Genomic DNA, 25,844 nt, shown 5'->3' with positions numbered 1-25,844 from the left:
AGGTAAAGGTAAAGGCAAAGGTAAAGGTAAAGGTAAAGGTAAAGGGACCCCTGACCATTAGGTCCAGTTGTGACCGACTCTGGGGTTGCAGCACTCATTTCGCTTTATTGGCCAACGGAGCCGGCGTACAGCTTCCGGGTCATGTGGCTAGCATGACTAAGCCGCTTCTGGTGAACCAGAGCAGCACACGGAAACCCCGTTTACCTTCCCGCCAGAGCGGTCCCTATTTATCTACTTGCACTTTGACGTGCTTTTGAACTGCTAGGTTGGCAGGAGCATGGACCGAGCAATGGGAGCTCACCCCGTTGCGGGGATTCGAACCGCTGACCTTCTGACCGGCAAGTCCTAGGCTCTGTGGTTTAACCCACAGCGCCACCTGCGTCCCATGGACTACTCTGCCCCATGGACTACTCTGCAATTTTTTGCTCCCACTTTACCCCGGAAGGGTCCCTCTTCCATTGCCTCGCGAGACAGACAGAGGCCAGAAAAAACATAGAAGCTGCATCCAGTTGACACAGTGCTTCTAAAATGTATATTCAGCTGAGCACCACCACATGTCCCCACCACTGCTCTGGTATCCTTGGCATGTGGGCAGGGCCAGATTTAGGTTTGATGAGGCCCTAAGCTACTGAAGGTAATGGGGCCCTTTATATGTCCAGTTGTCCTTTGTCAACAACAAATTGTTGCTGTTTTTGTGTTGAATATATGCTATATGGTAATTTATGGACCTAATAGGTATCTAAAGCCATTTGCACATAACAAAATATGTATTTTATCAAAGTAACTGTTGAACTGAAATACAATTAAGAAGAAGTATATTAATAGTGAAATAATTATTAAGCTCTAACTTAAAATTATTTTTTATTCGAAACAAACTTAATAATGCAAACACAGGTTTTATTTTATTTGTTTTTTATCTTATATTTAGGAAATGTACATGCAGGGTTTTTCCCTTTAAAATTTTTGGGGGCCCCCAATAGAGTGGGGCCCTAAACTATAGCTTGTTTAGCTTATATGTAAATCTGGCACTGCATGTGGGGGGCAAATGGCAGGTGACAACAGTGGGGATGGGTGTCAGTGTTCCCAAGAGAAATTATTCTCAGAACAGAGGGGTGGTGGTGGGACAGAGAAGACAGATCAGAGGAGGGAGGAATCCAGGAGGTGGAAGACAGAGGAGGCTTGAGAGAAGAAGAGCCAGAGGCAGGGATTGGGTGCAGAGGGACACACTCTGAGCTCAGGGTCTGAAGGAGAGGACAGGGAGGAGCCAGACACTGCAACAGCTTCACACATACTGCCCGGTTCCTCTGCATTGAGCTTTACTCACCTTTTGACTCCAAGGTCATGCAGAGCTTTACATGGAGCTGAACAGAAAGCAAGAAAAGCCCAAGGTGGGCATCCTCCCCACTGGAGTTTGCATCTGCTTGGAAAGGAAGAGGAGGGTTACAAGGAGGAGGAGGTGACCAGAGCCAGTCTTGGCAACGACTTCACTGAGGTGGTGGTGCCTGTGTGTTCTCTGTTGTACACGACTTTCCTGAACAAAGCAGCTGACCTTACTTTGAGTCTCCCTTCTGACCTGTTGTGAACCTGCTCCCCTGACAGCCCCCTGACACTGGTGGACTAAGCCAGGCTTCCTCAAACTTGGCCCTCCAGATGTTTTTGGCCTACAACTCCCATGATCCCTAGCTAGCAGGACCAGGGGTCAGGGATGATGGGAATTGTAGTCTCAAAACATCTGGAGGGCTGAGTTTGAGGAAGCCTGCACTGAGCAAAGAAGTCCTTTCCTTTCTCTGTCCTGGAGCTTTCGGAATTCAACTTCTTTGGATGACTAGTTCTAGTGATTTGAGAGATGGAGAACACCTTTTTTCTCTATCCACTTTCTCCCTGCCATGCATAATTTTATATCCTGTCACCTCTCACTCGCCTTTCCTCTAAGGTTTATAAACATGGTGAGACCACACTGTACTATTAAGAGAGAATTGCTTTCCAGCTGAGCAACAATTAAATGTAAAAAAAAAAATGGAGGAAAAACTAGGAAGCTTTCTCCGCTCTTTGGCTCCTAGGCCGTACGACATCTTGCCTTTCCTCCGCCTCGCTTGTTCGCTGCACGACTTGCTTTGTGTTCTTATTTTATGCTCCACAAATGAGCACAATAATTAACATCTGGTTTGCAGCGTATGAAATAAAAACACGGTATAATGAGGAGGATAATGAGCTAGTCTAGAGCCCACTTGAGTTAGGATTATGGAGCTGTTGAGCAGGGAGGTCAACGCCGCCTCCAGCGTCGATGTTTTCCCCATCGCTGTACCTTCCAAACAGCCGGCAGATCTGTATGCAACCGTATTCCCACTGGAACCACAGCCCTGCCAAGGGGAAAAGGCAGCAACCCTAGAAAACAAGATGCAGCTTGGGACCGTGAGAGGAAACAGAGCCCCACATCCTTCCAGCTGACTTGCACAGGATGGCGGAATGGAAAAAAGGAGGAAGACCAGGGGACTTCATTAAAGGGAAGAGGCAGATCTTCCACCAATATTTCCCTAGAGAGTCTTCCCCCTGGGACACTCCAACTCAAGGCAGTTTCCACCTCTGCAGTGCCACAGAATCATTATAACTTGCCCCCAAAGTCCAAGGCAGCTTCGTCAGGCTGGAGTGATGCTGTGCTTCTCCCCTGAATGTTTTGCTGGAAGCAAACCCAACTCCCTTCGGGCTGCCTGTCTCCCCCAGTGACATCTTTGCAAACACACCCCTGGCATCCTTTGAACTTGGCTGATTGGAGATTTCCCCTCTAATTACAGCTAGGGGGCTGGTGCATTGGGAGGGCACCCCCATCACCCCACCCAGGAGCAGGGACCCTCTCTGGCAACTGCTGGTGGGCAGCCAGGCTGGGCATTTCGGCAAGGCGGGGGATGGGGGGTGAGCTGTGCTGCCAGATTTCTTTGGTTTTCATTTCATCTTGTTTTTGCTCCTGTGGATGTTCAGTGCAGTGCCTGGTGTGCCTTATGCAAAACAGCCCAGAAAAGACTTCCCTTGATGTTATGCAGATCTTGGATGGTTTCAAGGCCTCCCTGGAACAGTGCTGCCTTGGGAAATGATCTGTCAAACATACACATTAACATACTACTTCCACTCTTCTTTATTTTGGGGAGAAGGCAGGTCTGCTTAGCTGTGAAAGTAGCAGTCAATAATTGGGTGGATGGTGCTGGAGTCAGGTCTACATCTGTGCCAGCCTCAACCCACCTACTCTCAGCAGCCAGAAGCATCATAGCCAGACACTGGAGAGACCTGTCAGGAGTAAGCATGGACCAGTGGTATCAAACAGTAGGGGAAACAGCCTTCTTAGAAAAAACTAAACCACTGAGCCTCTTGGGCTTGCCAGTCAGAAGGCTGGCGGTTCAAATCCTCACAACGGAGTGAGCTCCCATTGCTCGGTCCTAGCTCCTGCCAACCTAGCATTTCACAAGCACGTCAAAGTACAAGTAGATAAATAGGTACCGCTCTGGCAGGAAGGTAAACACTGCTCTGTTTCGCCAGAAGCGGCTTAGTCATGCTGGCCACATGACCCAGAAAAACTGTCTGCAGACAAACGCCGGCTCCCTCAGCCTGTAAAGTGAGATGAGCGCCACAACCCCAGAGTCATCTACGACTGGACTTAACTGTCAGGGGTCCTTTACCTTTTTTAACCAATAAACTGAAACTGACACAGGGACAAATAGAAGAAGATGCCTTCATCCCGGTATGGTTCCCCTTTATCACATACACAGCCCAACAAGACAACAAGAATCCACCAACAACATATGAATCAATCTGGGTAAGGTGATCCAAAAACACACACCCAGCCCACTCACACACAAAAACAAATTTCACTACAGCCGATCAAAGACCACCAACCACACCCTAGGCCACTCCCCAACCTCTCTCACCACCAAAGAAATACAACAAGCAAATAGTAAGAGAACCCACACAAGTGATGCTGACATAAACCCCACAGATAGCAGAAGAATGGTAGCATTGCCACCCCACCCACCATTCCCCCCCTTTCCTCCTTTTCTTCCTAACCTAACACTGTGTGTAACACTAATGTCTCACAACAAATGAAACTGATCTGTAGAAAACGCAGCTCGAAAAAAGAGACAATGCATGTATTTTTTCAAACTAAGAAATCTTAAATAATTTATTTATTTTTTAAGAGACAGCTTGGGAATATGCTCAGGGTCTTTCTCGTGCTGTTTTAATATAAGAATATTAGAAGAGTCTGCTGGGTCAGGCCAGTAGCCAGTATCTCATTCTCACAATGGCTGGCCAGCAAGCAGGATCAAGAATTTGCAATAATAGGACCAGAGAGCATGAGGATTCCCTGCCCGGGTAGAGCTATGTTTATTTATTGGTCGTTTACATATGACATTTGTACCCCACCTTTTCCTCCAAGGTGCTCAAGGTGCATGGTCCTCCTCCTCCTCCTCCTTTAATTCCCACAACAACCCTGTGAGGTAGGTTAGGCTGAGAGGCAGAGAATGCCCCAAGGTCACCTTGGGAGCTTCATGGCCAAGTGTGCATTTGAACCCTTTAAGGTATAGTTAAAACTATGGTTTTCCCAGTAGTGATGTATGGAAGTGAGAGCTGGACCATAAAGAAGGCTGGTTGCCGAAGAATTGATGCTTTTGAATTATGGTGCTGGAGGAGACTCTTGAGAGTCCCATGGACTGCAAGAAGATCAAACCTATCCCTTCTTAAGGAAATCAGCCCTGAGTGCTCACTGGAAGGACAGATCGTGAAGCTGAGGCTCCAATACTTTGGCCACCTCATGAGAAGAGAAGACTCCCTGGAAAAGACCCTGATGTTGGGAAAGATGGAGGGCACAAGGAGAAGGGGACGACAGAGGATGAGATGGTTGGACAGTGTTCTTGAAGCTACAAATGTGAGTTTGACCAAACTGCAGGAGGCAGTGGAAGACAGGAGTGCCTGGCGTGCTCTGGTCCATGGGGTCACGAAGAGTCGAACACGACTAAACGACTAAACAACAACAACAACTCCTCCCAGGTCTCCTAGTCTGACGCTCTAACCATTACGCCACTTGTTCTCTTAACAGAGGTGCAGGGAATAACCGCTCTAGCTTCTTCGCCACCTTCTTGCACGCTGACATGCACCTGAGCACTTTGGAGCCAACTGAGCGTGATACGATGCAGTTTAAAGTCATTCCAATTACTGCCTAATATTCGCAAAAGTTATTTTTCACACCTTCTGAGGATAATGTAAGAGAACTAATCTTCCTTGATGCAATACCCGCCTTTCTCATGGCAAATGGGGAGCGGGGGATCGATCAGCTGCATGGCAGCATTGCAGACGTAAGGATGCCTAAGGGACAGAGGGCAACATGCAGCATTTGAAGAGGAGAGGAACCCACCATACAGTGGCTGTGTGGGCAGTGCTTGGGATGGGCCTGTTGTTAGCCTATCAGGTTTGTACGCAGCATCAGCAGAAGTTCTTCATGCAGCACATTCCCTCACAAGGGGGAATGATGGCTGCCAACCTAGATGGCTTTAAAAGAAGCTATCCATGGCTACTAGCTATGATGGCTCTGCTCTGCCTCCGTAGTCAGATGCTTCTGAATGCCAATTGCTGAAAACCACAGAAGGGGAGAGTGCTCTCATGCTCTGGTCCCGCTTGTGGGTTTCCCACAGGCTTCTGGCAGACCCTCAAAGCATCCCTATTTTCCAGGGACAGTCTCAGATTTACAGAAGCCATCCCAGTTTCTGATTTGATCTCGGAATGTCCCACTTTTCCTTTGGACGTCCCGATTTTCATTGGGCAGATATTGGAGGGTTTAGGGTAGGCAAACTAAGGCCTGAGGGCTGTATCCGGCCCAATCACCTTTTAAATCCAGCCCGCGGACGGTCCGGGAATCAGCGTGTTTTTACATGAGTAGAATGTGTGCTTTTATTTAAAATGCATCTCTGGGTTATTTGTGGGGCATAGGAATTCGTTCATTTCCCCCCCTTCAAAATATAGTCTGGCCCCCACAAGGTCTGAGAGACAGTGGACCGGCCCCCTGCTGAAAAAGTTTGCTGACCCCTGGTTTAGAGCTAAGCAACCCCCGAGCCAAGGAGATAAGGAACTATACAACCTTTAGAAGACATCTGAAGGCAGCCCCGTAGAGGGAAGTTTCATTTCATGTTTCATGATGATTTTATAAATGTCCAAAGCTGTCCAGAGTGGCTGGGGCAACCCAGTCAGATGGGCAGGGTATGAATAATATATTATTATTATTATTATTATTAATATTATTGACATCCCAATTTTCATTGGAGAAATGTTGGAGGGTGTGATCTGGTTGACCGCAGGACTAGATGGGCCATTGGACTGATCCAGCAGGTTCTTATTTTCTAACTCAACAGCTTCCAAGGTTATAGTTTGGGAGATCTACAATTAGTTGTGAGACAGGACTCTCTTTCTCTCACCCTACAACACACCCGCCCCATGGGAACATTCCCTCCAGGCACTGAGGGACACCCCACTCTCTTGCTTCCAAACTCCCCTCCCCCGTGATCCACCACTAGCCTTCGCCTTCCTGCCTTTGAATGGACCCGAAGCAATAATTTAGAGACCTCCTATGCAAAGCAGTCTCCGTGGTTCCCAGCCTTGCCTTGAATTCCACCTAATAAACAACAACAACAACGGCGCAGGAATAAATTAAGCACAAGTTAAGACAGCTGCATTACCCAACATTGGCAGAGCTGAGCCATATAATTTCAAAACAATACTTGGCTCTGAGCTGGCACTTTGCAAACATCAATTAATTAATCCTTTAATCTACACCCTTCTGAAGCAGGTGTGCAAATAGACTGTGTGCGTGTTTCGTGGGTGCCGCAAATTGAAAATGAGGGTTAAGTGCCTTGCTTAAGTGATTCCGTGGAAGATGCATAATCAAGATTTCTTATCAAGATGGATCGTCCTTTCCTGGCTGTACCTGTTGCCCTCCTGGTGCTGTTGGACTCCAACGCCCATCAGCCCCAGCCAGCATGGCCAGTGGCCAGAGATTATGGGAGTTGTAGGCCAGGGACAGGCTCCTCATCACTGGGCGATACAATCAACACCACACTGGCCACGCAACAGTTAAAAGGGGGAGGCTTCTTGTACGCACAGCATACTTAATAATTATAATTTTATTATTTATACCCTGCCCATCTATTTGTGTCTGGCTCATGAGCTGGTTAGCACAATCTCCTGCCCTCAATCCCCTGCTATCAATACAAGGGGCCTTTTTCCAGGGGATTTTGGGTGCTCAACTGGTTCTGTGGCTTTCTCAGTGCATAAGCAGATTTCGGCTCAGCAGGACGGCATTGTATTTAGTTTTCTTTATGTCCAAGTATTTATAAAATGATCTCCACTGGAATACTCTCAATCCCAGAGTGGGGAGCAACAGACTAAAGTAATTAATAAGAAGATACAGAAACGAGACAACGATAAACAAAACTTGCGGAATCCTTTAAAACATGCTGAACAGATAACAAATTAGCAGTGCTGCCATGAAACAAGCACAGCGAAACTGCAGTGAGGCCAACAGACGTTCAAATTCTGCCAGATTCTTGGGTAAAGAAAACAGGACATCCAAGATAAATTCGGGATGCGTGTCAAATAACCCCCAAGGTTACAATCACATGCCAGGATGACAGTAAGCATCAGCGTGAGTTGACTTTTAAATGGATGGTTGGTGGCCATCTGTCAGGGATTCTTTAGCTCCGATTCCAGCATTGTGGGGGGTTGGACTAGATGACCCTTTGGATCCCTTCCAACCCTACAATTCTATCATTCTATGACTTTGACATGTTGCATGAATCATCCTAATCCAGAATCTTCTACAAGCAGCAGAGACTCTGAGATGCTCCAAGTGTTGTTATTTTTCAAACAGAATAAAATGTCATGCAATGTGTGGGTTGTTGTTGTTGTGTGTTTTTTAAAGATCAATCATGGTATGAGGAAGCCTTTGCCAACCATGTGCCACCCCCCAGGTGAACTATAATTCCCATCAGCCCCAGCCAGCACAGCCCTGGAGGAAATCCCAGGAGGGTGAGGGAGGCTGAAGCTGCAATTCTGTGAGTTCCTCCACTGGCAGTGGCCCCATTGACACTTGAGCAAATGGTGACTCTTAAAGCAATTTGCAAGTGTGAGTGCACAAGGAAGTGTGTTTTACCTGTTAAAAATATTAATGCAAGCACACACACACACCCCATTTATGTGAGGGTTATGTTCCAAGTCACTGCATGTTTAAGTGAAATTGTGTGTATTTGAAACACCATTGAAACATCCTGCAAACACCCCCATTCCGACCCTGCCCCTTCTGCTCCTTTTTGTGATGTTTTTGGGTCACTTCCGGGTTTGGTGTGTTGCGTGCGCATGAGTGCGGTTGCACACATATTGAATGCATGTAAATGAGGGGTTTGCCTTTTCTGGCTTGCTTTCAAAGTGGCTCACAATAACAGAGACAAATTAATATATCTGCAGATGGAACACTCCAAAACTACCCAGGACTACATGAAGGCAACAATCCTCTGCATACTTAGAAACATGATAACATCAGAAGAGCCTGCTGGATCAGGCCAGGGGTCCATTTAGTCCAGCATCCTGTTCTCACAGACTGTATACACGCTGCAGCTTTAAAGCATATCTGGAGCACATGCCTTCCTTCAAAGAGTTCTGGCCACTGTAGTTTACCCCTCGCAGAGTTCCAATTCTGATCAGCACTTAACATAAGAAGGAGGCCACTGGATCAGGCCAGTGGCCCATCTAAACCAGTATCCTGTTCTCACAGTGCCTTAATGGGAAACCCTCTGGCAGGATTTGAGCTCAAGAGGCCTCTTCCCTCCTGTGGTTTCCACAAACTGGTATTCAGAAGCATTGTTGCTGCCAGCTGTGAAGGCAGAGCAGAGCCCTCATGGCTAGTAGCCATCTAGGTTGGTGGCCATCACTGCCTCCTGTGGAAGTGAGTTCCACCGTTGATGCACTGTGTGGAGAAGTACTTTCTCTTATGTATTAACGGTGCCCATAATTCTTTGAGGGGAAAAATTTGATTTAAATATATATTGTATTGCACAACCACAGTGGTCAGATGCCTATGGGAAGCCCGCAAATGGCTACTTCTTAACCCCGGTGAACTCCATGGGACTTCCTTCCAAGTAGACTGGTGTAGGATTGTGTGCCAGCGGGATAAAGGAAGCAAAAGACAGACACTCCGTTTTCCAGGCTAACCTGGCAGAGTAGGAGCTCCTACTTGTGTGTGGGTGTTGATGGAAGAGAATTGCTGTTTCCTGCCATGTAATATGACAAATCCATGTACGAGCACAACATCTTGGATCATTAATACATATCGGTGCTTGAATAACACCTGCCTCTCCTTTCCTAATCCCCTGGAGGAAGTTGTGATCTCAAAGTCACTGCGATGTCAGAAGAGGCAAAACGGACAACTCAGGCTGGTTAAGTGGTTAATAAGATAATCACACCTCTTAAAGCCAATCCATTTCAATTTATTAAGATCTACTTTATATCTCCTATCAAACACTCGTGGCACTACTGCATTATTAGTATCATTCTAATTAAGACTTGAAAGTGTTCTGAACTAGTTCACAGGTCAGCTCTGCTTAGATGTATATGTGACATGTTGCATGAGAATATTTCATATTCATTTCCTTACCTTTTCTTTGTTTCCTATCTTGCATGAAATGTTTATATGATCATGTTTCATATTTCCGCCCTATGGTATAATGTATTTGCGTGTTAGTTTTGAATGTTTTAGCTTTGTGAGCAGCTTTGGATACAAATTCGTAGAAATGGGGTATGTAAATAAAATAACAAAACTTGACGCAGAATTTTTATCAATTCATAACAAGACTTTCCCCCTCAACTAAGGTAGAGGAGGCCCTCTGAGATAATGGGACATGGGTCATTTAATTTCAATGGTTCTATTCTGAGCGTGACTAAAATGCATTGTCCCTGCTGAGGAAAAGTCAAAGCAGTATCTTGTGCATCTAAAACAACAGCACAGCCAGTCTATAACACCCCTAACTGCTCATTTTATTGACTAACAAAGCTTCTGCCCTCTTGAAAAAGGGCGAGCAAAAAAGGGGGGGTATGGGGAGAGGACTGCCAATGTACTGGTGCCCAAACTTTTTGGGCTCACCACTCCCTTGGTTCCACAAACTCATCCCCACTGGCTCCTATCCTATCCTACCCTATCCTATCAAAAGCATTATTTAGAATAGGAATTTGCACGTCCCACTAAGGAGGATAATAACACAATAAAATTCAAAGCAGTAACAATTAATTGCACATTTATTCAACATCCAAATAAAACTATTTAATTAACTCACCCAACAAAGTTGATGAACTTGATCTAGTGACAGCAGCTTTTCAGAGTTTGGTAGTCATTTAAACCTCCAGTGCCCCCCTGCTGCCCCCTTGCCCCTTAACCCCCCCCCCATAAGTAATCCCACTGCCCACTTTGGGAACCATTGGGCCAAACTGCAATATCTTCCCCATCTAAAAGAAGCGACAGTCCTCATTTTATCTACTCACAAAGCTGGTGGCCTCTTAAAAAATAGAGAGCAAATAATAAAGGAGATAAGGGAAAGGGTTGCCTATTGTCTAATGAGAACTGATACAATAGACCATCATTTGCAGAGAACAGTGCTCCAGGAGCACTGCCGTTTTCTGCTTGCTGAGGTCTCCTCCTAACAGAGGTGCCGAATTGCCCCCCACATTGAGGGGGCCCTTCACTCTTGTGGCGTCATATGCATAACGCCAGGTGGAAGGGGAGCCAGGGGGGCCATTGCCCCAGGCATGCAAGCAGGGGTGTGTGAACCAGTCCCCCTCCGCAGAGATTCCTATTGCATTGCACCCTGCCAGTGGCAGGGGCTGGAGAGCACAAAGAATAAAGATCACTTTCTGTGCCCCAAACCCACCAGGTAGCAGTGGGAATGGAGAGCCATTGCTGGGATGTGAGTGCTCTCCCATCTGCGGCAGGGAATGGGGAATGTAGAGGGCATGTTTGCAGGTCAGAGGCCAATCTGTTATAAACCCCTCAATATTGGGGAGGCTCAGCCCCCTGCCCACAAATATTGAGGAGGCCAAAGCCCCTTCTACTCCCTAAAATTAGCACCCCTGCCTCCTAATGTGGGGCTACCCAGAACCTGGCTGGAGGCAGCTGAGACCCAGATGTCCAATTGGGCCAATTCCACTTTGCACAACATCTTTGATTGAATGACTTCCTGCATCTGGGCAGCTGTATTGAAGCACCAGGTCCTCTATGAGTGTCCTTCCAAAAGCCATCAGTGTCTTTGTTCTAGAGAAGCCTTCTCTAACCTGACGCCTTCTCCAAATGTTTTAGACTAGAGCTCCCATCAGCCCTCCCATCATATGGCCATGCTAGCTGGGGGTAATAGGTGTGGTTGTTCCTACAACCTCTGGAGGGCACAAGGTTGGGGAAAGCTGTTCAAGATGCAGTGCTCGCCAAAGGTGACCAAATTCCTTGAAACTCTTAAATCCACTCCAAGGGTCTGGCATTGCTGATCTGGAGCAAATCTGCTTTCAATCACTGCAAAGTGCTTTTCATGGGTTTCTGCTCCTAACATATGAGGTGTTGGATTGATGCACCCAGCTTGGGTAAAACCTAGCAGGTTGTAATCTATTAGTTATTAAGCAAAGTAGCCTTTGAGTTTTATTAACTACTGAAATGTCCTGAAAACTATTTTAAAAGCACCATGCAAATGGCAAGGATTAACTTCACTGCTGTGTAATGCCTAGCAAGATGGGAGGAGCAGCTTGGCAGATGATTTACAGAGTAGGCAGCTTGAAACGTACTAGAAAATTCCCTCGTTCTAATTTCAGGAAGTCTTGGATTAACTAAAAACAGTCGCCCCCCCCCCCCGTCCAGGTTTTGGATCTGCACTTGGAAGCAGAGGCCAGCAAATTTCTGAGCAATGCTCTGCAGCAGATTTCTAATGATCTTTTAAGAACATGAGAGGACCCTGCTGGATCAGGCCAGAAGCCCAAGGTTCTCACAGTGGCCAACCAGATGCCTGTCTTTGATTCTTGGATAGTAACTAGATTTGTTCAAAAGGTTGGATTTGGCTAAAAGGCCTTCACAGTTTTTGGCTTTGATCTCAAAGTATGCAGTTAGTAGGCTGGCAACAGTATGTGTCAGCCTTCCCAACCTGGTGCCCTCCAGATGTTTTGGTCTACAACTCCCATCAGTGATGTGTGATCCTGGGGCTGATGGAAGTTGTGGTCCAAATGTCTGCAGGGCCCTGGAATGGACAGGTACTAAGAACCAAGTTAAGTCCCACATATATTATTGTTAAGGCTTGCAGAATTGTACAAGGGAGATAGAACTGGCAAGTGCGGGGCTGGGGAGCCCAAACATTTTTTGGGAGGATGGGAAGGTCAAAGGCAAAAGACAAGATTCAGAAAAGTCCTTTGCTTCTTGGGGGGAAATAACTGGCCTTCTGCTTTTAGGAATCCAGAGGATTTGTTTGTTTTCATTTCTGCTACCAGGGCCAACATTTCAGCCTCTCTCCTTTCATCTTGGCAACTGGATGTTTTCTCTGAACCTCTGGATTTGGGAGTTTGTAAGTCCCCAATGAGCTCTAGGCTCCTCCAGAGGAACTATTTATTGAGCATTCATCCTGACAGGCTTGCAGGAAGCTTAGGCAATGGTGAGATTAGATCATGTATTTACTGAGTATTAACTCTTCTTTGTTGATGTACTGGTTCAAGGTAATGAGCAGCCATCCTATAGTCACCCTGATTTGCTTGTGGGTGTTTATAAACCTTCCTGTTACTCATTCGTTAATCCCGCACCTTTCAATGCATTTCCCCATCACTTTCTAAACCACAAAATGCCAGGTGGTTTTTAAAAATCCACTTTAATTGCATGAACCTAAAGTTCCGGTATATGTGTTCACACACACACACACAAGAAAAAGTGACATTCTGGGGGCGCTCTTTATCTAGGTGAATCGGAATACAGTTAATTTTCCTGTCATACGTTTGGGAAGTCCCTCATCCACCCACTGCCACATAGAAAATGTTTCTAAAAGGTTCTGCTATGCACTGTTTGCTTATACTAATTTAAGACCTGCAATATAAAATCATTCCATTGGCTTTTACTGAATATATATTTTTGGTTAAAACAAGCAAACCCAAACAAACCACAACTGGTCAGGCTGGTTTGAAGGTTTAGGATCTTCCCTCACAGGCCTGCCCCTCTTTGCTTTGAAAATTAAACACCACTTGACTTGTCATTCCTCAAGAATGGGGAGGTCCGATGATGTTTCTTAATGCTGCAAAGCCTGGCTTCCTGATTGACAGCATCTTCAAGTGAGCCCTGTATTTCTCTACGTGGCAGCAGCAAAGGAACCCACCATATTATTCTGTGGCCAAGGAAGCAGCAGCCCAGACCCAGTGAGTCCAGGGAGGTTGTGCAGCCCTCAGCACAGAGAGCGTGTTCTCCTTCCCTTTGTAGCTTTAATCATAAGCAAACATGTTGTGTGACCTTAAACTATTTTAACAAGCTCCAGGTACATTTGTATTTACATATTTCCTCTTTGTGGAAAGGGGAGAGACTTGTTTGTCGAGAGACGTGAGAGGTCCCTCTGGACTGGAGCGACAGTTTTCAGGCCTTGTCTTTGCTCTCCGGCTTGGCACACTTTGTGGGAGTGTGAGAGCTGCGGCAGCGCATGTTTGCTCTCCTTTGAACACACACAGGTACTCAGGCAGGCAATTATCTCTGCCATCTGGGCCCTGCCTTGCCTGTTTTGAACCTGGAGGAGAATTTGCACAACCTGAAAGTGGAGACGGCGCAACCGAGTCCTTTTAATGGGCTCATCCACCGAAACTATTAAAGAGGAGAAGCTGTTTAATGATTTAATGGAGCGCCGTGGAGACAAGCTCTCTCTCAGATGTCAAAAAAGCCAATCCAATGAATTATTGGTTTGAACGACTAATTTCTTCCAAAGAAATTGAGCTTTTTTCTTGCTTCTTTTTTTTTGCAGAGAGTAATGATACGACCAAAAGTGGGCTCACTTATGTCAGGTCATTAATCCTGCCATAATCAGAGTAGCTGAGAATAGCTCTTTGCCAGGGAATCCTTGCAAGACTGCAAGGGGGCTTTTGATCACCGTCCTGTTCCTGTTTCAGAATTCCACTTGAACTTGAGGCTAGGGGCACCTCCTCATGAGAAGCACTCTGACAGGGAGAGGCAGGCTTTGCAACGACATCATCAATGTTCCTTTCTGTTGCTAAGTCACTCCAGGAAGAGCCATCCCTCAGAATATCTCAGTGTCATTAGCTGGATGTGAAATGAGAGCCTACACAATTTGCGCCTTACCAAGTCAAATCCTATGCACCCAGGGATTCATAAACTTCCTGGTTCTGCTGCCCACCTGGGACTGCAGAGTCCCCCAGGGGTTGTTGAACACCTGTCAGGTCACAAGGCATCGTTGGTTTCTGGTGTTTGGCTTGGCCGGTCAAGAGTTGTACGTGCCTGTTTGGAAGAGAAGGGAACCTCCCCAGCTGCTGAGCCAAACAGAAAATGACAGGCCGACACATGAATGGCAAAGTAGGATAAACGACTGGTGGGATGATGAATGTTTCTATTTCTTGGTTTAAGAGAGAATAATGCTGCCTGTGTTTCAGGATTATGTGTCTTAAAAATTGCCGTCGCTGCTCTCAAAATAAGTAAGGATATTACACCCTGGGGGAGATGATTGCACAATCTGCAGGGGCTGTTGGCATTATCTGGAAAACAGAAGGCGAGAGAATGAGCCCCAGAAGGTAAGAGTTGCAGCTGGTACAGTCCTGCAACCCCCTTCTTTATGTTTTACTCGCCAGCAAAGTTTCCGGCACCTGCAAGATTCCACAGTAGACTTCACCTGAAAGCAACACCTGAATGGCCACATTGGGTGACACATGACCCTGGGTCCTTTCTGGCCTTACCTGGAGATGCCACTGGGGATCGGACCTGGGATCTGCTATGTGCAACGTAGGTACTCTACTACTGAGTTACTATTGACCCTTCCCCCAATCGGATGTTTGGCTCTTTTGACCTAAGGGGCTCATCTCACTCCCCGTTCCCTTCTGTAGACTTCCTACTCTTAAACATCCCTTGGTATAATGTTTAGCCTTCCAGGCTGTAAAGAAGTGAGCATATTTGTACAGCATTCCTGGGAATCCTCCGTCTTGTGTAAGAGTCTGGATACTCATCTCTTTTTGACAGACCCTCCCTATTTTGTCCTCGCACGGGAGAAACAACTCCATGACCTCACCTCTCATGACGTAAGGCTAGAGGAACGGAAGGGCTAGGTACCTCCGGCAGGGCAGATGCTATGCCTGCAAAAGGTCCTGGCTTCAGTAGGGCTGGTAGTGTGGTGTAGTGGTTAAATTGTTGGACTAAGCCCTGCGAGAGGTTGGCGGCCATCAACCTTGCACTTAGCTATGCACTGAGTGAAGAAGGACTTTCTTTTATCCGTCCTAAATCTTCCAACATTCAGCTTCCTTGGATGTCTATGAGTTCTAGTGTTGAGAGAGAGAGAGCTTTTCAGAGGGAGTGGGGTTAAGAGGAGATCCAGCCAGCCTCCATAGGGCCTCAGGGTACCTCTGCACTGCTGCTGAGACAACAGCTCTTCTTGGATGAGTCCCATGGTACTGTGATCTGTCCAGGGTCCTCTTGTGATCTCGCATATAGACACTTTTGACACTGCTCTGTTGGATGTGCCCATCCAGTATGGGCCACTGGTTCAACACCCAGCCTCCTCTGGGAGACTTGAGCCAAACGAGATTATTTTTTTAGGGAAAAGGGGGGAATCCTCTGAAAAATAACTGAGCACGCACACACACAGTGCTGGAGGGGCATTTACTGTGGATGCTGATCATAGAAGTTGCTTTCCACTTTGGTCATGGCTTCAGACCCTGCTTGGCCAGCCTTTGGAGATAAGTGGGAAGCAGCTGACCCCATAGCCAGACCCAGATGGGAAGGAAGAGGCAGTGTGGCCCATCTTGAGGAGATGGAAGGGGGAAGGCCTTGGGAGACTGATATAGCAGTTTAGATGTTGTGGTCAGGTTTTGGGTGGGCTGTGCAGCTTCCCAAATTCATGCTCCACTTGTAGGAACATCAGGCGCTGCCTTGTACCATTGGATCATCCATCCCAGCACTGCCTACACGGATTTGCAGCTGATCTCCAGGGTTTCAGGCAGGAAGTGTCTCCCAGCCCTATGCTGGGAACCGAATCTGGGACTTTTTAATTGCAAAGCATGGGTTCTGCTTCTGGGCTACAAGTCCTTCTGCTAAAAATGAATCAAGGTTCAAGTCTTTATGGTTCTGAACAGAGGGCTGATTTCAGCAGGAAGCTGTCTTTTACCAAATCGCACCATTGCTCCATCTAGCTCAGTATCATCCACTCAGACTGAGAGTGACTCTGGCAGACACCTTCCCCCACCCCTACCTGGAGATGCCAGGGACTGAACCTGGAGCCTTCTGAGTGCATCACAGGTGTTCTGCCACTGAGCTACAGCCCTGCCCTCCACTCATTGGAAATATAAGCAATGCCCCCTGGCAGGCAAGAAGGATCTTGGCAGTGCCTTGGCTTGCCTCAGCAGCTGTCTGGGATCTGCTCAGGCCCATCCATCGCCATGCCATCGACATGTTCCTGCAGCTTTTCCCATGCAGAGATGCCTGAGAGCCGCAAGGCCGTGCCCCTTCCAGAGGGATGACGTCAACACACAGCACCACCAACGGCATTCGGAAGGAAATGCTGGCAAAGTGGCCCTCATGCTTAGTACATTTGGCCAGCAAATTAGCCCTGGGCAGGAAGGCAGGAGGACCTTCAGGAAGGTTTTGCAAGGCCAGCCCAAGTGACCAGTTTGCTTTGCAATAGCAGGAAGTGGTTCCCGCCCGCGAAGTCAGTAAACATGGGTGGCTGCCACTTGCAAGAACCTCTTGGATTTTAAAAACAAACCAATGAATGAAACCCCAGAGGGAAGACCTGGAGCTTGAACTGAGAATGTCCTTGTGTGTCTGTGTTACCACACTGCATACATTAATTAGCTTGCCAATCTCGGTGCCAGTAGCACCGACTGCCACTGCACTGCCTCAAATGGTCGCTGTCACTATTTTGCTTTCAAGATAATTGTCACTGGTGTGTTCTTTTTCTTTCTTTCTTTTTTGCATTTTGGTTCTCTCTGAAATCAACCCTCTGCAATTTACATTTTGCACACATGCACATAGAATTGTAGGGCTGGAAGGGACTCTATGAGGTTCATCTGGTCCACCTCCTGCAATGCAGGAATCCCAGCTAAAGAATCCCAGCCAACCTTTGTTCAGAAACCTCCAAGGAAGTAGAGTGCACCAACTTGCAAGGAAATCTGTTCCACATGTGGTGCTTGCCAGTTTAGGGTCACACATCAGGCTCCTGATGAAAGTGGGCAGATAATAAAAGTGCTGAGGCCTTTGTAAGCTGCCACAATATAGGAAGCTGCATTTTACCCTTTCAGACCAACAATCCATTTAGCTCAGTGATGTTGACAGTGACCAGCAGCCACCCTCCAAGGGGCATTCCTAGCCCTGTCTGGAGATTCTGGCAGTTGCACTCGGGATGCATGCATGCAAAGTTCAGAATTGTCTACACTGATGGGCAGCAGGTCCTCTGGGCTGCAGAAGGGGCCCCTCCCAACCCTTCCTGAACTTGAGACCTTCTGCATGCAAAGCAGATTCTCTAACCGCTGAGCTACATTCATTCCCCACAACAATTACTTTTCAAATAATTTTATTATTTGTACCCCACCCATTTGACTGGGTTGCCCCAGCCACTCTGCTGACTCTGTAATTCCTTTGACTGCTTTTCCAGTCCGTGACCAAAAAGTTTAGGAATCCAGGAATATTGGGCAATGGTGGATGGATGGCCTTCTGAATGCTACAGAAAATAGCCATTAACTCATGTTGGGCTGAATGATTCCTCTCTCTCTCATCGTAAAAACTTCCAGGGTGTGTGTGGTGCATTACATGGACGCGGGTGGTGCTGTGGGTTAAACCACAGACCCTAGAACTTGCCGATCAGAAGGTCGGCTGTTCAAATCCCCGCGACAGGGTGAGCTCCTGTTGCTTGGTCCATGCTCCTGCCAACCTAGCAGTTCGAAAGCATGTCAAAGTGCAAGTAGATAAATAGGTACCACTCCGGCGGGAAGGTAAACGGCGTTTCTGTGCGCTGCTCTGGTTCGCCAGAAGCGGCTTAGTCATGCTGGCCACATGGCCCGGAAGCTGCACGCCGGCTCCCTCTGCCAATAAAGCGAGATGAGCACCGCAACCCCAGAGTCGGCCACGACCTGACCTAATGGTCAGGGGTCCCTTTACCTTACTTCTGAGTAACAATGCAGGGGATTGTGCTGTACAGCTGTGAAGAAAGTACTTTTCCACGCACCCCATATTTAAAGTGTGGAACTTGCTCCCACGGGAGGCAGAGATGGCCACTAACCTAGATGGCTTTAAAAGAGGATCAGACAAATTCATGGAGGAGAGGGCTACCGATGGCAAGCAACCATCAAGGCTATCCTCTGCCTCCATAGTAAGAGGCAGTAAATGGTTCTGGAAACCACAGGAGGGCAAAGTGCTCTTGTGCTCAGAACCTGCTTGCTGGTTTCCCACCATTGGCTTGTCCAGCAGGCTTTTCTTATGTTCTGTTCTCAGGAACCATATTTCTTCCTTTCCCCATATTTCTGCAGCTCATAGATGGAGAACCTGAAGCTAAACCCCCAACTCCCATTGTCCCCCAACACTGGAGTGCTGAAGAGCATTGCAGTCCAGCAACATCTTGTCTTTAGGAGATGGGGGTGAAAGGAGATGAAGTGGGTGGGGCCCTGGGCAGTAGCCCTGCTGGCCTTTTGCAGAGAAACCAACAAGGAGTCTTGTGGAACCTTGAGGACTAACACCTTTATTTGACCACAGTTGTTAACTCTCGGAGCTGCTCCTGATAACTCTTTGGTGTTTCCCATTTTAGGATGTGGTTTCTCTCTCTCTCTCTCTCTGGCCATCACTAGATACAAATGGCATTTTTATTTATTTTTAACATCAAATACATTTTTGTTCTGGCAGGCTTTCCCACCTGGAGAAATGAGTCTATACCACCATTGTCTTCTTGTTAAAGGTAAAGGGGCCCCTGACCATTAGGTCCAGTCATGGCCAACTCTGGGATTGCGGCGCTCATCTCGCTTTATTGGCCGAGGGAGCTGGCATACAGCTTCCGGGTCATGTGGCCAGCATGACTAAGCCACTTCTGGCGAACCAGAGCAGCGCACGGAAACGCCGTTTACCTTCCCGCCGGAGTGGTACCTATTTATGTACTTGCACTTTGCCATGCTTTCGAACTGCTAGGTTGGCAGGAGCAGGGACCGAGCAACAGGAGCTCACCCCATCACGGGGATTCGAACCGCCGACCTTCTGATCGGCAAGTCCTAGGCTCTGTGGTTTAACCCACAGCACCACCCGTGTCCCTGTCTTTTTGTTAGGGTTTATTTTATTTATTTGCTACACTTCCCATCCCGTCTTTCCTCCAAGGAGCTCATGACATACATCATCCTCTGTATTATATTCACAGCAACCGTGTGAGGTAGGACAGGCGGAGAAAGGCAGTGACTGGTCCCCAAGGTCACCCATGAGCTTCATGGCCCTGAGTCTCTACCCACGCCGCCACACTGTCCTCTTTTAAATGTATTTTGTGCTTTAAAACTTTTAAAATCATCTCCTGGGAAAATCGCCCTAATCAATAAATTAATCGCAACGATAACCATGCAGAAAAGGAGGCCAGCTTCAGGGACTTGTCCCCACTTGATCCAGCTCCTCGTCTCCCTCCTGGATTCCATTCCGGAGTTCCCTGGCCGCCACCGCACTCGGGGTGGAGGGCGGTTGTTGCGCGGTGCGGTGCCAGCCTCGCCTGCCTTGTGTCCCACGTGGGGCCGGCTCCCCGGCCCTCCAGCAGGCCTCCAATCGCGAGGCGGCTGCCCGGCTGCTTAGGCGGGGTGGGGGAGGGGAGGCGGCCTGCGACCCTGGAGCGCCCACTCGGCTGCAACAGGAACGGATCCAATTAGAGGCGCGGAGGAGAAGGCAACGTCCCCGGGTCGGGGGGGAGGCGGCCTGAAGACGCGGGCGACTAATGAGCTGCAGGGGGGAGGGGGGCTTCGGAGGCTTTAGTTTTTTTTGTTTTGCCCGGGGAGGGAGAGAACGCCTGGGGGGGGCAGTCCCTCCATACTCTCATCTCCCCTCCCCCCCATGTCCAACTTCAAAGCAAGCAGAGACCCCCCTTCCTGCAATTCTGATTTGAGTCCCCGTTTTAAAAAAAAGGGGGGGGGTCAATTTAGCAAAGGGGAGGGGGGACGTGGCCTATTAATTCCCCCTTTCCTCAAATTCCTTTAAATGCACACACACATTTCACTTCCTCGCGGCAAACGAGAGAAACGGCCCCTTCGTTATTATTATTATTTAAATAGAAGCTTCTCCCTTTGTTGCATAAAATCAAATTGATATTTAGCCCCTCCTCCTCCCCTTTTTCTTTTCTCATTCTCTCTCTCTCTCTTTTTTTTTTTTTTTTTTAATGCACGGCTCCCTTTTTACCACATGGTAGTGACAGATTGTTTGAGCTGGAAGGAGAAGCCATTCAGAGCTAATTAAGCGGCCCTTTCCAAGCAGGATCCGCGAGCGCCAGTCTCGGGAAGGCAACCTATTTGTCAGCGCTCGGGCTCCGGCCGCCCCACGTGCCTTTGACGGACAGGTCTCCCGGCTTGGAGTGGCAGCAGCGAGGCGCCCAGACCAATGAGAAGCCGGCGCAGGGCTCTCTCTCCCCCCATTGGCCGGGCGCCGCTTCCCCGTCTCCCTCCCGCGCGTGTGGTTTGCTTTCCCCGCCCCGTTTCTTTACACGACCGCGCCCCACGTGGGACAAGGAAGACGAGGAGGGGCGGGGCTCGCTCCACTCTCTCACTCTCTCTCTCTCCTTCCTCGTGACGTCAGGCGAGGGGAGCCATTTTGTGCTTAATGGGCGCTGCCCGGGAGGGGCGGGCGGGAGCTTGGCCTGGGTTTCTCCTTCAATTAATTACTGCCTCTGTTCCTCCGCAGCTGGGAGCCGTCTGGGCCGGGCCTGGGCTTGAGGAGGGGACGGCAAAGGCAAGGCGGGCCCCCTTCAGCACCAGCAGCAATTGCCATTTGCAAATGCTCGACAAAAGCAGCAGCAATTTGCAAATGCTCCGGCAAGAGCCAGGGCCAACGGAGGCCCCGCAACCGCTTCGTTAGCATGCAAATGCTCCCCTTTGTCTCGCTGTCGGAGCTCCAGCTGAACTCCGCGGCGTGGGAACGGCCCTCGGCCCCGCTTCCCGGAGGCCCGCTGGACTGTGCTCTGTGCCCTGCGTTGGCAACCCTCGGGGTCCAGGAAGAGCTGGGCTCAGCCCCGAAGAATGCCTGGCTTCCTGGCTTTGGGAAAGGCACTCTGCGCACCGCCAGAGGCACTCTTGTGTTAGGCGCTGTGTAAGAAAGCTCTGCAAAGCAGGTTCGTGGTTTGGGAGGCTTAAGTCACTGCTGCCTTTGAATCACCGTCATTGTATCAAGACACATCTAGGCGCACAACTCCAGCAATTAAGTTTTGCGCGCGCAACTTTAGGATTGCAACCTGTCATTTGGCCCATACTTGCTACCGCGGAGGAAAAGTGGCTTAGAATCCCTTGAAAGGTTAACGTTTCAAATCCCCCCGTCTCATTGGTATCCCGGGGCACGTAAAGAGCGTTGTGAGCCCCGGCTAGGGATGACGCGGGACGATCGTGCCAAGAGGGGGTTCATCTGAAACAACTCGGGGTTCGGTGTAGCTACCGCCGCTATCGGCTCGCCCCCTTTTTGGGGATCACGCGCAGCTGCTGCGCCGGATCCGGAAAGGGGGCGGCCCGGCGCAAGCAACAGGCCGACGCTTCTTTCTGGCCCTTCCGGGGCCTGCCTGAGCGGTGCTTTGTTGCAAATCGGTGCAGCCGAGTGTGTGACTTTAATGAAATTACTTTCCTCCCCCCCCCCATTGGGGGGGGCTCCATCAAAGCCTCTCAGACTTTCAGAAGAAAAGGGAGCGAATAACAGGTAGCGCAGTGGGGGGGGTCGTGTTTGCATAAAGCACAAGGCACCCCCCTCTCCCCGTCCTGCTGGTGGGCACATCAAAGGCAGGGGGAGGGGCGGGCCCAGCGCCCCCCAGGAATTCTCCCACCGCCTGACTGCTCCCCCTCTCCCTTTGCAGCCCTGCCAACCGTTTTATCGGCCCTAAATCTTCCGAAGTGAAAACATTAAAATGACAAAAGCGATTTTGTTTGTTTTATAGCTTCTAATTGGGGCTGCTTTGCAGATCTAATGAGATTAGGAGGGAAAAGCGCTCTCGCGTTCACACGGGCTGCGGAAACAAGCACCGCGATTGTTGTCCGGACCGCGCTTGCCTCGTGGGGGGGGCGCTTACCCCTCGCCTCGACGGAAGGGTCGCCTCGGGCCTGGGAGACAGCGATTGGGTGCAAGACCTTGCTCGCCCCTCTGCCTCGTGGAGGGCCCGGCCACCCAGCCTCAGTTTCCGTTCTGTCCAAACGCTTTAAATTACAGTCTACAAAAATTGTATCTGTATATTACAGGGAGTTGGTCTAGATTACCCTTGGGGATCCCTTATCCAACTCTACAATGTTATGATTCTGTAAAATTGTATCATGAGGTCATCTTCCAGTCTTTTTTCTTCTTCAATTTTTATTTTATTTGACATGCCTTCAGTTTCCCTAGAAAAGTGATCACTTGACTGCACACAACCAAACAATATCGCTCAGGGGTGGAGTTACTCTGCTGAAAATGTTGAGTTGAAATATTTCTAGGCCGCCTGCCCGTCCAAGACAGTTAACAATAATAAAACACGATAGAAAAATCAAGAAGAGGAAAGCGAAAACCTTCAAATCCTTCCCAAGTTAAAGGTGATAAAACATCCTTGGCCAGCTGCATCAAAACCCTTTCCCATCCCAACCAGGAGGGATTCCAGGCTAAGCCCGTTTGAAGAAGCTTCTGAAGCGCAGTCGGTGTTTAGATACACCCGCAGGGAGTTCCAAAGGCATTTTAGATTCTGGAGGAAAATGGGCCTACAGGCCCTCCGCCTGTAGAAGGTTAGGTTTGCTGATTCAGAGATCAAAGGGTGTTACCAGACAGGTGGCTATTGTGGGATGAGCTGGTATCTATTCCCCTCCTCCCCCCACGATAATCCGGATTGTCCCCTTCCTAGGAAAATCTGATAAATTAAAAACAACACCCAGGCTGCCAAGGGCCTTCGGTGAGAACTGACCATCCCGCTGCAATACTTATCTGCACCCAACACGTGGGAAGACAATTCTGCTGTCTGTACTGCTGGGGCGGGAGGAAGAACTGGACTCCTGTCCTAAAAGCATTGTTACTAAAACAGCAACAAGATCTGGCAGCGCTACAAAGTCTTAACGAACGGATGAGGACGGCAGCGGCAGCAGCAGTTCTTGTGTTATTACTTTGTATACCCCTCCAAGGTGGCGCATGACTTTCTTTCCCCCATCCTCATTCAATTCTCACAACAACCCTGTGAGGTAGGTTAGGCTGGAGAGCCTATGACTGGCCCAAGGGTCGCCCAGTGAGCTTCATGGCCCAGTGGAGGGGATACGAATCCTGGTCTCTCCCGGTTCGTAGTCCGATACCCTTATATCGCTATGCCATCTGACATCTGAAGGCAGCCCTGTTTCGGGAAGCTTTTAATGTTTTAATAGGTTATTGTGTTATAGTGTTTTGTTGGAAGCCGCCCAGAGTGGCTGGGGAAACCCAGCCAGATGGGCGGGGTATAAATAATAAATTATTATTATTATTATTATTATTATTATTATTATTATTATTATTATTATTATTCCACCTTGGGTCTCGCATTCGATGGTTTCTCCTCCGCCTAACAGGTTGTGCCCCCCACCCCAAAACCTGGATGGGCGGGGCGGGGCGCTTCTCTTGTTGCTATTCCCTCCTCACCTTCCCCGCCCGCCCCCGGAAGTGTACAGACAAACATACACAACTTCCTAACTCATCATCAGAAGCGGCCTCCCCCCCCCCCACCGGGCGCGGTGGCATTTCACGTCGGATTATATCATCAGCCCAAACCGCAACCAAATGATCCCCGGGCAGAGAAGGAGAAGCCCCCCCCCCCCCCGCACGCCTGGGCAGGAGCCGTGGGAAAAAAAGGAAAAGGGAGGGGGGCAGACTTGTTGGGGAGGGGGGCTGCAGCGAGGAAGGAAGGAAGCGGCCCGGCGTTGGGGGTGGGGGTAGATCGGGGGAGGGTCCGCTGCTCCGCTTCGCCTCCCTTTCCCCGGTTCGGACGCCAGGTGGCACCGAGAGGTTCCCTCCCTCCAACCCCCTCCTCCTCTCCCCGGCCCCTCCCGCACTGGACCCGGGCGCCGACCAATCACGCGGCGAGTGGCTGCGGCCCCCACGTGGGATCCCCGCGCTGTGATTGGCGCGGAGCTCGCTCAGCCCTTCAATTCATTTCTTCCTTTCTTCTCTGCTCGGCGTTTGCTGCTGCTGCTGCTGCTGCTTCGCCTTTCTCGGTCCTCCCCCTATTTGGAGAGCGACGCGGAGTTCTCGTGTTGCAGCGGCGGCGGCGGCAGCAGCAGGAGCCTCGCCTTCTGTGGGTGGCATTGCAAGGCCGGATTGGAGAAGTGGGGAGGGGGGGGGGTTGTGCCGAACGACGTTTGCTCGCGGCTTGTTCGGGGTGGGGGCCGCCGCTACAAGCCTTTGAGGATTTGCCTCCTTTGAAGAAGCGACCTCCCCTCCCCCCTCTTCGCCTCCATGACCGCGGCGACCCCGTCTGGATCCGGCTGCGCTTTCTTGCGACGGGGAGGACCGTGGGAAGGAGAACAAGGAACGGAGCCCGCCTGACTCGGCTCCGCGCGCGCGGGGATAGGATCTCGGTGGAGTTACTGCGAAGGAGAGAGAGAGCCCCCCCCAACCAAAAAACAACAACAATCCGGGCTTTGTTTTTCTTCTTCGTGTGGTTTTCTTGTCTCCCTGCGAGCGAGCGAGGAGGAAATCGTTGCAGCCCCGGCGGCCAGGGAAAGAGCAGCCGGGCGGATTTGCAAGGAAGTATCGTCCCCCCCCCCTTCCAACACTCCGCGGCGTTTGTCTCGTCTCCTGCGCTGCCCGAGGGAGCTTTTTCTGGTGGATCTGCTAACAAAAAGGAAAGCCCAGCCGTCCGCCGGCTTCGGAGTAGCTGCGGATTGTGCGTGTGAACGCGCGCGCTTGGGTGTAATACCAACGGAGGGGTGCCGTTGTTAGAGGGAGGCGATCGTCTCTTGCCTTCTTCCTCGAGCGGCGGCGGGGGAGCCTTTCCGAGCCCGGGGAGGGGGGTAGGATGCCCGGAAGGGGCGGCGGCTCCCCCTCGCCCGCCATCGCCGCTGCCCACCCGGGGGAAGCCCGGCCGTCGTCGTCGCTGCTGCTGCTGCTGCGCTCGGAGGACGAGGCGGAGGCGCGTCAGGCTCCCGGCCGTGGCGGCGGCGGCTGCTGAAGTGCCCGCGCTCGCCTCCTTTGTCCAGGCTCCGGAGGGACCGTCGCTCCGATCGCGGGGCCGGCCATGTATCCCCAAGGGAGGCACCCGGTGAGTAGGTGGCGGAGTCGAGGGAGGGGGTAGGGGCAGGGAGGGAGGCGCCCTGCTCGGCCTTCCCGTGGCCTTTGATCCGGATCGCGGCCCTGGGGGCTTGAGCCGCGTGTAAACGGAGCAGCGCCCCTTGGGGCCCGCTTGGGAACTCGCCCTTTTTGGGGG

At 49.8% G+C, this 25,844-nt stretch overlaps 1 protein-coding gene across 7 annotated transcripts in view; it reads left to right on the top strand.

Moving 5' to 3' along the window:
• Positions 1-24,603: 24,603 nt before the first annotated feature.
• The window catches only part of TLE3 (TLE family member 3, transcriptional corepressor), a 50,535-nt gene continuing 49,294 nt past the window's right edge, over positions 24,604-25,844 (top strand). For 4 of the 7 annotated variants that reach the window (XM_083586438.1, XM_083586437.1, XM_083586435.1 and 1 more), the window contains exon 1: positions 24,605-25,679. In XM_083586438.1, coding sequence (XP_083442564.1) covers positions 25,656-25,679 — 24 coding nt within the window. In that variant the 5' untranslated portion in view covers positions 24,605-25,655. Of the gene's footprint in view, positions 25,680-25,844 lie in introns of all 7 variants that reach the window. The other 3 variants (XM_083586440.1, XM_083586439.1, XM_083586436.1) reach the window with 1 other exon arrangement.

Source organism: Podarcis filfolensis, assembly GCF_964270895.1.
Source record: "Podarcis filfolensis genome assembly, chromosome: 14".
Taxonomy (NCBI): domain Eukaryota; kingdom Metazoa; phylum Chordata; class Lepidosauria; order Squamata; family Lacertidae; genus Podarcis; species Podarcis filfolensis.
This window is presented reverse-complemented; position numbering and strand designations above follow the sequence as displayed.